Source organism: Oncorhynchus kisutch, linkage group LG21 (assembly GCF_002021735.2).
Source record: "Oncorhynchus kisutch isolate 150728-3 linkage group LG21, Okis_V2, whole genome shotgun sequence".
Lineage (NCBI taxonomy): Eukaryota > Metazoa > Chordata > Actinopteri > Salmoniformes > Salmonidae > Oncorhynchus > Oncorhynchus kisutch.
The window spans coordinates 7,340,812-7,359,083 of record NC_034194.2 but is presented as its reverse complement, the minus strand read 5'-3'; the positions used below and the strand labels follow the sequence as shown (position 1 = coordinate 7,359,083).

The following is an 18,272-nucleotide window of genomic DNA, read 5'->3' as shown; positions in this document are numbered from 1 at the left end:
TGTGTGATTCATATGGGGATTTTTATGACTGAATAAGATGAGTCCGACTATTATGACGAATGCGATGTAATGTTGGCAATGAGCCTTGTCATCACACAATCTGCTTTGACAGGATGTTGTAGGAACAAGCTGGAACACAACCGTCTTTGGCACTTCAGGAAAGCTCATCAGGGAGTATATGTCAAGAGTCAGTAAAAAGAGAAGAATCAAATGAATCATTTTCCTTAGGTGGTCTGTAGTGAAATATACATAATACACAATGTTGAAGTGAAATACCAACCTTCAATTACCTTTATCTTATTTCCTTATTCTTATGACTGTTGTTTTAGTGGTTGTGTTGCCTCATGAGTGGCTGGTTAGTATTTGGCAGTGGCATTTGCCCTGAGGTGGGGGTGGTGTTTATACGTAACACACTATTACTGATGTGTAATCTATTCAGTGTTTTTCCAACTGGAATGTAGATATCCTCTGGATGGTTTTGAGGTTTTGAGAATACACTAACTAAACCAACCACCAACAGGTATTCTAGCTATAGATTTTTTATTAGTCTTTTTTAACATGTACTTTTTAACCCAGACCTTCACCATTGAATATCATTTTCTAACATATAAGTGGAATGGTAGGCATGTAGGAGAATTGTTTTAGCTCATGGCCCCATGTGGTGAACCACGCACATACAAAGGAATTATTTTTACTGCAGCCAGTGGAGTCGAGATATGAGAAGCTGTGCTGTGTCACACACCCTCTACGTCAGACTACTCTTGCCTCAAACTTTTCTCCCTCATTCCCTTCACTCACGGCTGTCACCTTCTCCTGTAAAGTTGCCCCGGTAGAATGAAGGAGGACATTCTTGAAATGAGTAGTAGAACGAATGAGAAATTCCGTTTACACAAAGGATTCGATAGAAAATATTTGCACAGGTAAACTTCACCTGGTAAGTCAGTTTTCTTAAATGTTATGTTTAGCGTACATTTGCATATCATTTCCGGCATGATCTATAAGACTTACTGTCTTTCAACCGCAAATAATACGACTTTTTTTTGCATTTGGAAATTCCTTATCGTAACCAGAGAGGTCTACATTTTAAGTGTTGAAAGACGAAGCATTTATGGCTACACTATTTTTATATTTTTTTTATAAATAACTAGACATTCCATAGGAACGTTGAATTACATGGCAAAACATTTCTCTTGATTGTACTTTGGTATTTTATTCTGAAGCTTTCTGTTATAGTAAAATTGGTTGTTTCACAAATTGCATGATACATAGTCATTAGAAAATCATGGGAATACAGTCTGTTCCTTTAAGTTGTTATATGGAAGAGATTGTATCCATGATATCTGTAAAAGTCATACCTAATTGGTTTTGGCAGAGTCCATAGCCTATACTGTTGGAAAATATCTTCATAGTTGAAGCTCAGAATGTCTTTATCCTTATCTCACTATACCTCTGTAATGAGAAAATGTGTGATTAACCAGTGATTTATGCAGCTGTTTCCAGTAAAATGGGTGTTTGACATGTTGATTGCCCTTTAAAGTTGGGTAATTTAATCGTTCTTAGTTCAGGAGTTATTTGGCCTTGGGAAAATTGGCACGGTACAAATAATGGGTTTATTAGAATTTTTGGTCTGGAGTTCTCATTACCGTCCTTGCACTAAATTAGCCCATATAGTTATACTGTGTAGACCTACCATGAATTCCAAAAGGTTGATATTTGTTAGAATGTTAAAGAGAAACCAATAAATAATGTTTATTTTTTTCTCTCTTTATATCTCTTGTCAACTCTCGTCAGCAGCCTTTCACTCAAGATGGCCAGCCAGAACAAATGCTACCATGATGAGCCAATGAGCTTCTTCTACAACAACAGCAACCAGACCAAAGACGACTGGAACTCCACACAGCTCATTCTGGTCCAAGTTGTAGGCTCCCTCTTCTGCTGCTTTATCCTGGTGTCCAACGCCATGGTCATTGCCGCCATCATCACCAACAAGAGGTTCCACTACCCGTTCTACTATCTCCTTGCCAACCTGGCCGCTTCAGACTTCCTCGCTGGAATAGCCTACGTATACCTCATGTTCAACACCGGGACGGTGTCCAGGAAACTAACCGTGAGGGGCTATTTCATTCGTCAAGGACTTCTGGACACCAGCCTCTCAGCCTCTCTGGCGAACTTGCTAGTGATCGCCTTGGAGCGCTACATCTCTGTGATGAACTGGAAGGTCCACAGTAACTTGACCAAGCGGCGGGTGACCCTGCTCATCGTGCTGGTGTGGGCCATCTCTATCTTCATGGGCACCGTGCCCAGCCTGGGGTGGAACTGCATCTGCAACCTTCAGGACTGCTCCCAGCTGGCGCCCATCTTCAGCCGGAGCTACCTGATTTTCTGGTCCGTGTCCAACCTGGTTTTGTTCCTGGTCATGGTGTCCATCTACCTGCGGATTTACACCTACGTCAAGAGGAAAACGGCGGTGCTCAGCCCGCACACCAGCGGCTCCATCAACCGCAAGAGGACACCCATCAAGCTCATCAAGACAGTCATGACTGTGTTAGGTAGGCTTGAGGCCATCGGATTCCTCTCACATTGTGTCAATGTGGGAACTTCAAATGTGTTTCTGAGTAGTACTGAGCCCTTTATGAAGGACTACATTTTTAAAAAGTCCTTGATTGGACCCATCAGAATTTCACTGTTGGGAAATGTAGTCCTTCCTAATGTCTGAGTAGCACTAGTACTCTGTGCACTACTACTAAGTAGCAGAACATTTGATCATTTCATTGGTTCTTAAAGGACTTTCCTCATAAGCAGTTAGACACACTCATAAGCTTGTCTCAAAGGTTATTTAGCTGGTTGAGTATGGAGAAAGGTATGGAAAGCATTGTTGCTGACAACAGTGGATTGTAATCTACATTTCCAAGATAGTGGGGAAAATCCTGATTAAATTAACTCAATTGAGGTTTGAGCAAAATGTTATGGTCAAGCCTTTAAAAAAACACTTCAATATATCCCACATTGTGAGATAATTTGGCTGATATTGACATCAATTTTTAAGTAATCTTTGTTTGACCTGGGTGTTGGTTTAAAAAGTGGACGGTTGTACCATGAACCTCAAAGTTTGCTGTGCAGTTGTGTGTCTTCAACTTGGGCTGCAGTTACTTAACACTTTATTCAGCACAGAAACATATTATTTGCTCTGATCTGTCTCTGCTTAATAACATGGTTCTCCACTTAGGATCACTCATCTGTGCACGTGTCTAAATCACTAACAAAGAAAAGTCATTTCAACTAACATTATTAGAGCATGTGTCGATACTGTTAGGGTCGAAAGAAAGGCAGAGCTGCTCTCTAATCAGCTTTCTCTAGTCAAATCTTACCTTAACATTATAATTATTCAAAATACTGATGACGGATCAACTCCTAGAGTGATATTACCACCTATGTGGCTGCAAATATTGAGTCGGCTTATTCTAATGCTTACCCACATAATGAAATATTACCGTAGCCTATTAGCGAAATATAACTAAATTGATTGAACATAATGTATTTCAGTATGATTTAAATATATAGGTATATGTAGTCTATACTGTATTTATCTTTTAATGCAGTCATCTCAGTTTTAATTTCAGGCGTATTTTTATCCTTTGCTTGTTTGTAACAATTGCAAAGACATTCCCAACTTTGATTTTGTAGTTATCGGTGGTCACAGACAGATGGACAAACATCTTGATTCTAAGTTAAGTTTAGTTTATTCGGATCCCCAATAGCTTTTGCCGAAGCAGCATATATTCTTCCAGGGGTCCACACAAAAACATAAAACACGACAAGTAACACTGATAGACAAGACCAGTCACACAAATGTAAAATACAATGACATACAACGATATACATATATAGCGGAGATCTTCTCTATAAAGTGACGCGGGAGGGCAAAAAGCATCTAACGATGCACTTAGTTGTTAACAAAGCTCCTACGAAGGTTCCAACAATGAACTTAGCCTTAAGATGCTCTTGTGAATCAGGGCCCAGGTCTCCCCTGTAAAAAATATATTCTGAACTGAATGACCTCAAAAAAATGCAGATCAGTCTACAAGGGCTTGTTTTCAACATGTGTGTGAATAGCAAACATACCATAAATGTGCGGTCCTAAACATACACATTTGCACATGAGCATGCACATCCCAGATAAGATAATGCGGGCCTCTGCTGGTAGGTGTGTCGGAACAGGATATGTTGCACTTAAGACAATAGTTGAGCACACCCACCCTCTCCTTAGCATGGCTCCTCAGTACAGGTCAGACGAGTTTGATTGTTATCAACTCGGCCAGTAGGTGCTGCTGAATTTTCTAAACATCAACTTTTTGTATGTTCCAGATAGCATATTTACAGCTCTATGTTGTGCTAGAAGGAGTGTTTTCTTATATGATGTCCTCCTGCCAGATTAATCGCCCCCCAGATAGGCGTGGAGGAAGCTGACTCGCTCTCTGTACAGTGTGTCTTCAAGACTGCTCTATGTAATTATCTCTCGCACAAGGACACACACAGTCACACACTGGTTAGGCTGCCAGGCATCTCAGCCGAAACCGCCCAAGACTGCACGGTCTGCGGCTTTCTCAGAAGAACCCCCAAAAAGAACCTATACTTTCAGGGGGTTTTCAGGCAGCGTGCAATTGCTTTCAGATGCAATTGTCCCCATTAAACTAGCTGTTGTGCTCTTATGCCTTCAAGTTTCAAGTCAAGCCTACCGTTACGTTATTCTCGAGACGCTAGGGAGGGTGTCTCATTGTATTATTTTGAGCCTTCTGGAATTTTCCCACATTATAGGCATGGGTCATTTGACGTTGTGTGTTACCCAATCACTTTTGACATGATACAATTGTCTCTATCCTAGAGCAATTTGGAAGAATTGATGCAATTCTCCACATTCCATCTGTGAATTGTTGTTCGATAACATTGTGAAGCAGAAAGTCAACTCAAGATTGAAAAATAAAAACTCTATTGTCAGTATCTCAGTTGGGAATACAGTAGGCAGCAAACTGGTAGAAAAAACGTAACAAGCTTCTAAATATGCCTAAAATGTTCATGTGAAAGCATTATCCTATGTGACAAAGATAAGAACATGGGAGAAGTATGAGAGAAAGTGAGGAAAGGAATGGGAGTTTAAGAAACAAGTACTCAAGCATATTACTGTTGCTGTACGAGGAAGAAAACAGCTCTTGTTAGCTCATGTTTCAGGTGAATAGAAATCTGTTCTTTTGTGTTGACTAACACTGAATTAGTGACTGGATAAACCTGTCCAGACTTTTTCTGGGGCCTCATTTATAACCGCTGCATACATTTCACACTAAATATTGTGTGCGCACGTACAAAAATATTGATGTCTATAAATTTAAATAATAAATAAGCATGTTTCCTGTAATCAATCAGATCCATGGTGAAAACTCCACCTGAAAAACGCCCATCATTCACCTTTTATGGTGACAATAATGCCCTTATTTGCTGTATACTTTGGAAGTATTAGAATTAGGCCAAGGCAGTTTCTAAAGGAAATAGCAATTGTGAACTTGATAAAAATGTCTGGAGGTGTTGGCAGAATGTTTAAAACTTTTACAGGGACATATGCTATGTCTGACAGTTTCTGAAAGAAAAAAACTATTACAAATTGTTGTGGACCTGAAAACAGATGGTTTGAATTCAATAATGATTTGCATTTACTTTTTCACCGAACCTAAATATGCTGCACTGCCTGCGAATTCTGAAACATTGTATTGTTAGTATGTCTACTGTATAAAAAAAATATTTAAAAAAACAGTAGGCCTACTTGCAGTGGTAGCCTACACACTTCAAAGCAAAAGATCAACTGCCTGTTCATCTGTAAAATGTATACTGTATATTATAAACCACACTCCCATTCGGATAGAGGGGCTATTATTTCAAGTATTTTAGGCAGTAGGCACAATTCAATGAGAGATGCAAAAGGCAATTATTTGTAGGCTAAAGCTTCTTCAGGAATATGAACCCATCAATGTCAGAAAGGGTGGTGACGAATTTATTCTGCAATGGTTGTAAAAAAAGATGTATTATGTAGGCCTATTATGTTTATAAATTAAATATTGTTTACTTGAGACATTTGTAATGACAGTAGGCTATTCAGAAGTAAAGTAGTCTAAAAAAATGAAATGGAAAAGGTGAACCGCATAGAGAAAAATACTTGAAATTGTTCAAATATTTACAACTGTAAAATGGGTCCAATGAAATGAGAGATGGGACATTGTAGGCCTAAGGCTACTTTGAAAATATGAAGCCATCACAGTCAGTAAGGGTGATGAATGTATTCTGTCATGGAAATTAAATAGGAAATGTATGCCTATTTCTAACTATTTCAAAGACGCAAAGATGCAAAAAACAATATTTTCTCTTCTCACTAACGGCAAATGATTGCATCTTGTTATTATATTTACCTTTTGTTATGAATAAGTGTGTCATCATATCCCTAATTTGCACAAAAAACTAGGCTACTTGCCTGCTTGTATGCAATACTTCAACCAATAGAAACTGTTTATGCATGGTCTGAACTTTTGCGGGAACTGAAGTTTGCAAGTAGCTAAACAAATTCTCACATAGAGTTTGGTTATAAATGCCAACTTTTGCCTGAAATCTGATGCATGCATGTTTTGGAGTATATTTTGTACTCAATGTTTATAAATGAGGCCCCAGGGGCGGTGGGGTGTGTCGAAAAGAGTGGGTGTACGAAAGCAAATCCGCAAACTGGGCATACTTATGTTGCCACTCAAGGCCGTTTTGCATGGCTGATTGGACTTGGACGACGAGTCGATAAGCCAGCGACTAGCACACCAGTGTTGTATTGGCGTGCCTGCCGACCTTTATTTATTGTTATTTAACTAGGCAAGTCAGTTAAGAACAAATTCTTATTTTACAATGACAGCCAAACCCTCCCCTAACCAGGACAACGCTGGGCCAATTGTGCGCTGCCCTATGGGACTCCCGATCATGGCCGGTTGTGATACAGCCTGGGATTGAACCAGGATCTGTAGTGATGCCGCTAGCACTGAGATGCAGTGCCTTAGACCGCTACGCCAGGTGCTTCCTACTGGGCAGATGTACCACAGTTGTGTCGCCGGCAGTAGCTAACTTGACAACAACAACAAAAAATCACCCACATGATTTTATTTCAAGTAGGATAGCAGCCTATACAATAAATAACTTATATTGATAACCATCTAGATATCAATTCACACATACAGTACCTTCAGAAAGTATTCACAACCCTTTACGTTTTCCACATTTTGTTGTTACAAAGTGGGATTAAATCGTCATTTTTGTCAACAATCTACACAAAATACTCTGTAATGTCAAAGTGGTAAAACATTTTGGGGAAAAATGTGAATCTTATCTTGATTAGATAAGTATTCAACCCCCTGAGTCAATGCATGTTAGAATCACCTTTGGCAGTAATTACAGCTGTGAGTCTTTCTGGATAACTCTGTAAGAGCTTTCCACACCTGGATTGTGCAACATTTGCCCATTATTCTTTTCAAAATTCTGCAAGTTCTGTCTAATTGGATCTTGATCATTGCTAGAGAACAATTTAGGTTTTGCCATTTGTCTTCAAGACAATTTTAAGTAAAAAATAACACTGCCTTGTTCAGGGGCAGAACGAAAGATTCTTACCTTGTCAGCTCTGGGATTCGATGCAGCAACCTTTCGGTTAATTGCCATACCTTTCGGTTAATTGCCATAAACAATTTAATCAATTTTAGAAAAAGACTAATGTAACAAAATGTGGGAAAATTCAAGTGGTCGGAATAATTTCAAATGCACTATATATATATATACAGTTGAGGCCGGAAGTTTACATACACCTTAGTTCAATACATTTAAACTCAGTTTTTCACAGTTCCTGATATTTAATCCTAGTAAAAATTCCCTGTTTTAGGTCAGTTAGGATCACCACTTTATTTTAAGAATGTGAAATGTCAGAATAATAGTAGAGAGAATGATTTATTTCAGCTTTTATTTCTTTCATCACATTCCCAGTGGGTCAGAGGTTTACATACAATCAGTTAGTATTTGGTATCATTGCCTTTAAATTGTTTAACTTGGGTCAAATATTTAGGGTAGCCTTCCACAACCTTTCCACAATAAGTTGGGATAATGTTGGCCCATTCCTCCTGACAGAGCTGGTGTAACTGAGTCAGGTTGTAGGCCTACTTGCTCGCACATGATTTTTCAGTTCTGCCAATACATTTTATATAGGACTGAGGTCAGGGCTTTATGATGGCCACTCCAATACCTTGACTTTGTTGTCCTTCAGCCAGTTTGCAACACCTTTGGAAGTATGCTTGTGGTCATTGTCCATTTGGGAGACCCTTTTGCCACCAAACTTTAACTTCCTGACTGATGTCTTGAGATGTTGTTTCAATATATCCACATAATTTTCCTACCTCGTGATGCCATCTATTTTGTGAAGTGCACCAGTCCCTCCTGCAGCAAAGCAGCCCCACAACATGATGCTGCCACCCCCGTGGTTCACGGTAGGGTAGGGATGGTGTTCTTCGGCTTGCAAGCCTTCAGCCATGATGTCAAGCAAAGGGGCACTGAGTTTGAAGGTAGGCCTTGAAATACATCCAGAAGTACACCTCCAATTGACTCAAATTTAGTCAATTAGCCTATCTAAAGCCATGATGTAATTTTCTGGAATTTTCCAAGCTGTTTAAAGGCACAGTCAACTTAGTATATGTAAACTTCTGACCCACTGGAATAGTGATACAGTGATAAGTGATAGTGATAAGTGAAATAATCTGTCTGTAAACAATTGTTGGAAAAATTAATTGTGTCATGTTCAAAGTAGATGTCCTAACTGACTTGCCAAAACCATAGTTTGTTAACAAGAAATTGGTGGCATGGTTGAAAAATGAGTTTTAATAACAACAACCTAAGTGTATGTAAACTTCCGACTTCAAATGTATTATACACAGTACCAGTCAAATGTTTGGACACATGTACTAATTCCCTTTTTTTTCTCCTATGTTGTACATTGTATAATAATAGTGAAGACATCAAAACTATGAAATAACATACGTGGATCATGTTGTCTCCAAAAAAGTGTTTAACAGATACAAATATATTTAATATTTGAGCCACCATTTGCCATGATGACAGATTTGCACACTCTTGGCATTCTCTCAACCAGCTTCATGCGGAATGCTTTTCCAACAGTCTTAAAAGAGTTCCCACATATGCTGAGCACTTGTTGGCTGCTTTTCTTTCACTCTGCGGTCCAACTCATCCCAAACCATCTCAATTGGGTTGAGGTCAGGTGATTGTAGAGGCCAGGTCATCTGATGCAGCACTCCATCACTCTCCTTCTTGTTAAAATAGCCCATACACAGCCTGGAGGTGTGTTTTGGGTCATTGTCCTGTTGAAAAACAAATTATAGTCCCACTAAGCGCAAACCAGATGGGATGGCATATCGCTGCAGAATGCTGTGGTAGCCGTTCTGGTTAAGTGTGCCATGAATTCTAAATAAATCACTGACAGTGTCACCAGCAAAGCACCCCCACACCACCTCCTCCATGCTTCACGGTGTGAGCCACACATGCAGAGATCATCTGTTCACCTACTGTGCATTTTACAATGACACGGCTGTTGGATCCAAAAATCTCAACTTTGGACAGATTTCAGCCGATCTAATGTCCATTGCTTGTGTTTCTTGGCCCAAGCAAGTATCTTATTTTTATTGGTGTCCTTTAGTAGTGGTTTCTTTGCAGCAATTCGAACATGAAGGCTTGATTCACACAGTCTCCTCTGAAAAGTTGATGTTGAGATGTATCTGTTAGTTGAAGTACTCTTTGAAGCATTTATTTGGGCTGCAATTTCTGAGGCTGGTAACTCTAATGAACTTATCCTCTGCAGCAGAGGTAACTCTGGGTCTTTCTTTCCTGTGGCGGTCCTCATGAGAGCCAGTTTCATCATAGCGCTTGATGGTTTTTGCGACTACACTTGAAAAAACGTTTGAAGATATTGACATTTTACGGATATACTGACCTTCATGTCAGTATATAATGATGAACTCTGATGGACTGTCATTTGCTTATTTGAGTTGTTCTTGCCGTAATATGGACTTGATCTTTTACCAAATTGGGCTGTCTTCTGTATACCATCCCTACCTTGTCACAACACAACTGATTGTCTCAAACACATTAAGAAGGAAAGAAATTCCACAAATTAACTTTTAACAAGGCACACTTGTTAATTGAAATGCATTCCATGTGACTACCTCATGAAGCTGGTTGAGATAATGCAAAGAGTGTGCAAAGCTGTCAAGGCAAAGGGTGGCTATTTTGACAAATCTCAAATATAAAATATGAATGGCATATGAATAGGAAAGGTGTGTATAGCAGTAGTTATATAGGATGAGCCTTGACTACCATACATATGAAGTGTGTAAAAACTGACCTTTTGAAATAAAGTAAATTCATCTCGAAGAGATACAGTGCCTTCATAAAGTATTCATACCACTTAACTTATTCCATATTTGTTGGGTTACAGCTTGAATTCAAAATGTTTTTTTATTTTTATTCTCACCGATGACAAAGTGAAAGCATGTTTTTGTATTTTTGTTTTTGCAAATGTATTGAATATGAAATACAGAAATGTCTAATTTACATTAGTATTCACACCCCTGAGTCAATACATTCTATATGCACCATATGTGCTCTTCTTTGTGAGGCATTGCAAAACTTCCATGGTCTTTGTGGTTGAATCTGTGTTTGAAACTGAGGAACCTTACAGAGTTGTATGTGTGACGAGGTAGTCATAAAAAAATCATGTTAAACGCTATTATTGCACATAGTCCATGTAACGTATTATGTGACATGTTAAGCACATTTTTACTCCTGAATGTATTTAGGCATGCCATAACAAAGGAGTTGAATACTTATTGACTATTGAATTTGTAAAAAAAAATATTAAAAACATAATTCCCTTTGACATTATGGGATATTGTGTGTATGCAAGTGACAACAAATCTAAATGTAAGCAATTTTAAATTCAGGCTGTAACACAACAACAACAAAAAGTCAAGAGGTGTGAATACTTGTTGAAGGCACTGTATATCTCCAATATCACCAAATCAAATCAAATCAAATTTATTTATATAGCCCTTCGTACATCAGCTGATATCTCAAAGTGCTGTACAGAAACCCAGCCTAAAACCCCAAACAGCAAGCAATGCAGGTGTAGAAGCACGGTGGCTAGCCATCCACTTCCTTATGTCTGAAACACATGCTTTAGCGAAGGCAATTTTGGGGCTTCACCATGTTTCATTGAAATGTACAGCTGTGTGTCATCCGCATAGCAGTGAAAGTTAACATTATGTTTTCGAATAACATCCCCAAGAGGTAAAATATATAGTGAAAACAATAGTGGTCCTAAAACGGAACCTTGAGGAACACCGAAATGTACAGTTGATTTGTCAGAGGACAAACCATTCACAGAGACAAACTGATATCTTTCCGACAGATAAGATCTAAACCAGGCCAGAACTTGTCCGTGTAGACCAATTTGGGTTTCCAATCTCTCCAAAAGAATGTGGTGATCGATGGTATCAAAAGCAGCACTAAGGTCTAGGAGCACGAGGACAGATGCAGAGCCTCGGTCCGATGCCATTAAATAGTCATTTACCACCTTCACAAGTACCTTCACTAACATCTATTATTTAGGAAATGGTGCAAGGAGAATGCAGATTTGGCATCACCTTTGACCTTGTTAAACATGTTGGCTGGAGTTTTACAGTTATTTCATTTTGACCATTTAATTGAAAACAATCACAGTGAGGTACTTAATTGTTACCCAGAAATGATTTGAAGTGTTTTCTACACTGTTATGGTTACAGTCATCTCTCATGACAGATATAAACAGCTAGCCAGGTGGCATACACAATATGTGATATTTGACTAAAGATTTTGAGGAGCATTAGGTTAGATGGGGGATACGTGCATAAACTCAATCCCTATGCTTTGATTCATCATCCTTGTGTTTCTGTGGAAAGGAAGAAGGCTAACATTCATGATAGCCATTTCACTGTAATATGTGGGACCATTTATTGATTTAGACTGAAGCAAACAGAACTGCAGGTCTCATTCTGCTTCCCTTGATGTATAACCTGCCATATATTTCAGAGGTTAATGAATGCTGCTCAACTGAAAGCTCACATGTGCTAGAAACATGCCCGCTTCCCAACCCAGATGTTTGTTTTGTTTTTTAAATATTTCATATGAAACACCCATGGAACCCCACCATTTCTTTCTGCCTGCTCCTAGTATTTTAGTTGGTGACCTTGTATTTTAGAGAGAGAAGGTGTGGTTCATATTCCCTCCCTCTCTTCTCTCTTGTGGAGAACACAATTGTTGTTTTTGTTCTACTGAGCTGAAGCAGGGTTCTGGAGAGGTATTGGCAGAACGGACAAGCTGCTACATGTCCTAGAAAAGCTCCCTGAAATCCCTTAATCTTGCCGCAACACGCTCTGCTGTCAGTGACTAGCCTAGATACTGGTTGGGATTTCACGTCGAATGAAAATTCAGACAAACATTGAGTGTAGTGTCTGAGACACAAAGATTGAAAATGATCATTTATTCTTTGGTCCGTCGGTTTTCCTCTAACTTATACCTGCTTTCCTCAGACGGTATTCATTGGCAAGCCATCATAACTTAGGAAGCTCTTGCTTTTGTCTCCAGTGTAGTGACAGAAGCGATGTCTCAATTATCTCTCCTTCTTCCCAAAGTGTGCACTTGTTCACTTCCCTTCAGTGATTTGAATAGAAAATGACTGGTATAAGAAATACGGTAGAAACATCCACTAGCCCATGCCTCCACCACTCTAATACTTTTAGATTTGTGAGAAGTAGTGAATGAGTGCACACCTCAGGAGAAAGGAGATATTATTGGGACACACCTAGAGGCTGAGGTGGTGTAGCATCCTATCCCTCATTGCCTATTTTCTAACTTGAATCAAGCATTAATTATCTCTTTCAATCTATGCACCCAAGTTCAACAGCCGTCTTCAGTACGATAAGCTGTTGCTCAAGTCCACTGTATGACACTGAATGAGAATGAGTTTTCAGTCACCTGACCTGTTGAAATAAAGTAAACAGATCTTCAAAAGAGATATCTCTTTTGATCTAATCTCTAATGCTTTTGGATATATCTCAAATATTTTGAAATAATATAAAATATTTTATCATCTTTAATTATTGTCTTTCATTACAGGGGCGTTTGTGATCTGCTGGACGCCGGGCCTGGTGGTGCTGCTGCTAGACGGCCTCCATTGCCAGCAGTGCGAGGTGATGCTCTTTAAGCGCTGGCTCCTCCTGCTGGCAGTACTCAACTCGGTCATGAACCCTGTCATCTACTCCTACAAGGATGACGAGATGTGGACCACCTTCAAGAACCTGCTTCGCTGCGTGGGCAATGGCACCCGGCGCCAGCGCTCGTCCAGGGCCAACGCCCGGCCCCTCAGCTCAGCCCAGGAGACGGGCACCACGCCGCAGACCTCTGAGGAGAAGGAGACCACCAAGGACTCGGACGCCCAGGAGATGCTCAAGGCCTGAACCAAGACCTGAGGCAAGCAAGGCCGTTGTGGGAGTGTCACTACAAGTGGATGTAAAGAGACATATAAAGACACAGATGGGTCTTCTATGGTCCAATGTTGTCTTCAGTGTAGCTGACTGGTTTAAAGGGCAGCTCAAACTGGGTCTGGACCTTAGTGGAGGATTCCTAGAGGAGTGAAGGGCCATCCCTACTCTGCCCAATATGGGATATTAGCCTGCAAACTAAGGGGGCGACAACAGTATATCCAAATGGCTGAAGAAAGATGTTGTGATATGAAGTAGACAGTGGTGTAACGGTACATTTCCTGTTTTTACCTCAATAGTTTTTTTATGATCTTGAAAAGAGTAACTGATGCCTTTTCCACCGTATAACCTTTAAAACTCATGGATTTTTTTCATCAGGGTATTAATCTTGCCCTTATTTCCTTTTGAAAACAAAGTACTGTACTTGACGAAATAGCATTGTTCTTGGTTTTCAATTCTCATTGTTCCTATTTTTGATACACACAGGGAATCATAATCTACTGTATTTGGCTGCTAACATCCCTGAATGTTGTGTTAATGAATTGACAAATTCCTTTCTAATGGAAGGAAAATGTGTGTCTCTCAACTAGAATAGATAGCACTAGTCCCAATTTGCTCCCTTCCCCTTGCTCTTGTCCCTTACCTTAAAATGTTTGCAGATCTGAAGTGTCAGTGTAGTGGTGGAGCGTCCACCATTTTGTGTGCCTTACAATCTGCTAACATCGAAGGATTCGGGCCAATGGGTTAATGAGGGACGATTATTTGGAAACATGTCAAACTTTTCTAATGTCAAACTGCCCTAGATACACAGTATATGGCTATTGGCACAACTGTCATTTTAAAGGAAGACCATTAAATCCACCTTGCTTTGACAGTTAGTGGTCCATGCAGTACCCCAAAAGGAAGTCATTTATTTTGCCAGATGCATCATCAGTACAGCTGTCACTCCCTTTAACACTACTACATGTACAGTGCATTGACTTTTTTCAAATTTTGTTGATACAAAGTGGAGTTAATTTCATAGTCTTTATTTTTCAATGATCTACACAAAAAGAAAATATTAATGGAAAATTAAACACGAGTTCAGGGCTTTCAGAATGTATTCACACCCCTAGAATTTTACACCTTTTGTTTTGTTTTGTTTGTTTTGTTACAAACTGGATTTAATTGTCTTTTTTTGTTGTCAATATACACAAAATACTCTAATGTCAAAGTGGAAGAAAAATTCTAACATTTTGTAAAAAAGTTAATGAAAAATAAAACACTAATATATCTTCATTAGATAAGTATTCAACCCCCTTAGCCAATACATGTTAGAATCACCGTTGGCTGCGATTACAGCTGTGAGTTTTTCTGGGTAAATCTCACACCTGGATTGTGCAACAAAACTAGGTTTTCCTCTAGGATTTTGCCTGTGCTTATCTCCACTCCCTAGTCCGATTACAAGCATACCCATAACATGATGCAGCCACCACTATGCTTGAACATATGGGGAGTGGTGCTCAGTAATGTGTTCTATTGGATTGGCCCGAAAACATAACACTTTGTATTCGGAAAGAAAATGTATTGCTTCACCATGTTTTGCAGTATTGCTTCAACTCTTACCCTACGGGGTCTGCTGTTTTTCTGTTCTACCTGATCATTAATTGCACCTACCTGGTGTCCCAGGTCTAAATCAATCCCTGATTAGAGGGCAATAATGAAATATTCAGTGCAACTGGCATCGAGGTCCAGAGATGAGTGTTATGGGTTTAGTGCCAGGATGCATGTTTTGGACATTTTTTTTATTCTGTACAGGATTCCTTCTTTTCACTCTGTCAATTAGTTGTGGAGTAACTACAATGTTGTTGATCCATCCTCAGTTTTCTCCTATCAAAGCCATTAGACTCTGTAAATGTTTAAAATTCACAATTGGCCTCATGGTGAAATCCCTGAGTGGTTATCTTCCTCTCTGGCAACTGCGTGAAGGACGTCTGTATCTTTGTAGTAACTGGGTGTATTGATACACCATCCAAAGTATAATTAATTACTTCATCATGCTCAAAGGGATATTCAATGTCTGCTTTTTTCATTGTTACCCATCTACCAATAGGTGCTCTTCTTTGTGAGGCATTGGAAAACCTACCTGGTCTTTGTGGTTTAATCTGTTTTTGATATTCACTGCTCGGCTGAGAGACCTTACAGATTATTGTATGTATGGGGTACAGAGATGAGGTCGTCATTTAACTTATTATGTGACTTGTTAAGTAAATGTTTACTCCTTAACTTATTTAGGCTTGCCATAACAAAGGGGTTGAATACTTATTGAATCAAAACATTTCAGCTTTTCATTTTTAATACATAAATACATAAAACATAATTCCACTATGACATTATGGGGTATTGTGTGTAGGCCAGTATAAAAAACATTTAATACATTTCAAATTCAGGCTGTAACACAATAAAAGGTGTAAAAAGTCAAGGGGTGTGAATACATATGAAGGCACTGTATATCAACACACAGTCAATGTCCAAGCTGAGAAGAAAAAGAAAAGCCTGCAGCGCTGTCAACATCAAAAAATGTGGAATTTTTGCACATCCTTTCATGCAACTCGTAATGGCGATCGCCACCTCATGTTGACAAAACAGCTGCTTGCTCACCTGAGAGCAAGGCCCAGGCTTGTAAACATTGCGACACACTGGATTCCTGCAGTAGATATGCCTGCAGGGAACTGACAAGGATATGACTGGAGAACCCCTTCCTTCCACAGGAGACCAATGATTAATCATTTACTGGGTCATTGAAACTCTTTACCTGCTGTACACTATTTATGTGGTTAAACCACTCTTTGTGTAAAAGGAAAAGCTTCATTAAAACACATTTTTCCTCTAACTTTGTTTGATTCAGTCGGACGTGTTGGAATGTCGTACATGTAAACAGGATGATGAAAGCATTGTGATAACTCTGTAGTCCAATGATATAAACGCAAAAAAAAACAGGAGACCTCATCGGTTACAGAGTCGGGGGGGGGGGGTTGTTGAGCGGTGCTATAAACAGGAAAGGTATGCGTGCTGTGGCCTCAACAGGGTAGTGTTCTTTAGGACACACCGTAGCAAAACAATGAACATTTCTTATAGGACAAGTACAGATAGTTCCTCCCCGTTTCACTGCGCCTAGATCTTTTTCTTCTGCTTGGTGCCTCATAAACATTATCTAGGTTTTTCTCCAAACCCACATGGCTAGGTCAAAAAGTCCCTTTTACTCAGTGTTTCTCAAACTTTGATGTATCAGTGACCAGCATGCAATTTGAATGAAAATAGTGATGTCAGCTTTCTCACATTGGACCTTGGTTGTGTTCAAGGAGAAAACATTTTGAAATGGATTGAAATGGGGGAAGTGCTATCTAACTGAACGTGTCCAATAAGAACACGAAAATTTGTGCTCTTATTTGACACTATCAGGTAGCACCTTCCTGTTTCACTCTATTTCAAAAAATGTCTACCTACTGAACACCAGATAGAGTAGCATGGGTGGAGAAACACTGCCCTAGATTCCTTGTGCTCAAGTAGAGGTGCTTCAGGGTGATTTACTCTGTTTTGCTGGACTAATGGATGACCCTTGGTTGCTATGGGTTCAATTAAGTAATTGGTTAAAGTGCAACAGAAAATCGTTGGACAGTTAGAAAGGAGGTACATTTGACCTTTATAAAATAAACTGCTTTCAACAGTTTACTATTTCAGACAAATTTTAGTTCCTTAACTCTGATTTTCTTGACTGACTGAGAACCTATCACGGTTTATTGGTTGAAACTCAACGTAAGCCTACTGATGGCAAGATTACATCATCAAACAGCTATTTCACAGTCTGTTGTCAAATTAAATCTGTTAGTGACATTTCATGTTGTGTAAGGTACATTATCATTAGGCAAATCAAGTCTTAATTTTAGTCAAGGTATGATATATTTGGGCTTCAAATAGGACATCTCAGACTGCCTCTTTCAAAAGAGTGTACAACTTTGACTTACTCAAAAACGTACCCTGAATTAATCAGAAAGCTAGCCCACCCTAAACCTAATGTTACTGTTGCTCACTGTTCTGCCTTTATATTCTCTCAGACATGGACTGTAAACGTCATCCAGTGGTCTCATTTCTACTGCTTTACTGTTATTCTCTTGTAATGCAAATTAAAGCTGCAATATTTAACTTTTTGGGCAACCCCAGTGTACATTTTAACAGAAGCTCTTATCCAAAGCGACTTACAATAGGTAGTGCATACATTTTCATACTTTTTCTATACTGGTACCCTGTGGGAATTGAACCCGCCGTGCTCTACCAACTGAGCCACATGGGACCATAGAAATCTGCGTTATAGCTCTTTCATTCTCATTGAACGCAAGTCTGAGAGGTGGTAGATCCCTGGGTTGTTAATCTCATCGCAATTGTGAGTGTTGTATACTGTAAGTGCATGCAATGGGCCAGTTTCTACCTTTTTTCTATTACTTCTCGGAAATGGTCCATTGTCCATGTACAGTAGATACTTACACTTGATATAATATTCCAGGAAACAGTTGTGTGTGAAAGGTACACAGCAAATGCACTTGTGTACATTTAACTCAGAGACTGTTAAATGTAACACCACTACATACT

The 18,272-nt window shown here is 39.3% G+C and overlaps 1 protein-coding gene across 2 annotated transcripts; it reads left to right on the top strand.

The window, feature by feature from the left end:
* Positions 1 to 731: 731 nt before the first annotated feature.
* Positions 732 to 16,518, top strand: lpar3 (lysophosphatidic acid receptor 3). 2 transcript variants are annotated; one of them, XM_020454858.2, is made up of 3 exons: positions 732 to 934; positions 1,792 to 2,549; positions 13,282 to 16,518. In XM_020454858.2, the coding sequence occupies exons 2-3, from the start codon at positions 1,808 to 1,810 to the stop codon at positions 13,620 to 13,622; spliced, it is 1,083 nt and encodes a 360-aa protein (XP_020310447.1). In that variant the 5' UTR covers positions 732 to 934; positions 1,792 to 1,807; the 3' UTR covers positions 13,623 to 16,518. The 2 variants fall into 2 exon arrangements, with proteins under 2 accessions (XP_020310447.1, XP_020310446.1); XM_020454857.2 differs by having other exon boundaries at positions 733 to 934; positions 1,795 to 2,549.
* Positions 16,519 to 18,272: the final 1,754 nt, after the last annotated feature.

What these genes read in the sequence shown, in the direction of transcription:
- lpar3 (XM_020454858.2), top strand. Translation starts at nt 1,808, where the DNA reads ATGGCCAGCCAGAACAAATGCTACCATGATGAGCCAATGAGCTTCTTC. An exon ending in GACAGTCATGACTGTGTTAG is followed by an intron (nt 2,550 to 13,281) that starts GTAGGCTTGAGG and finishes CTTTCATTACAG; the next exon opens with GGGCGTTTGTGATCTGCTGG.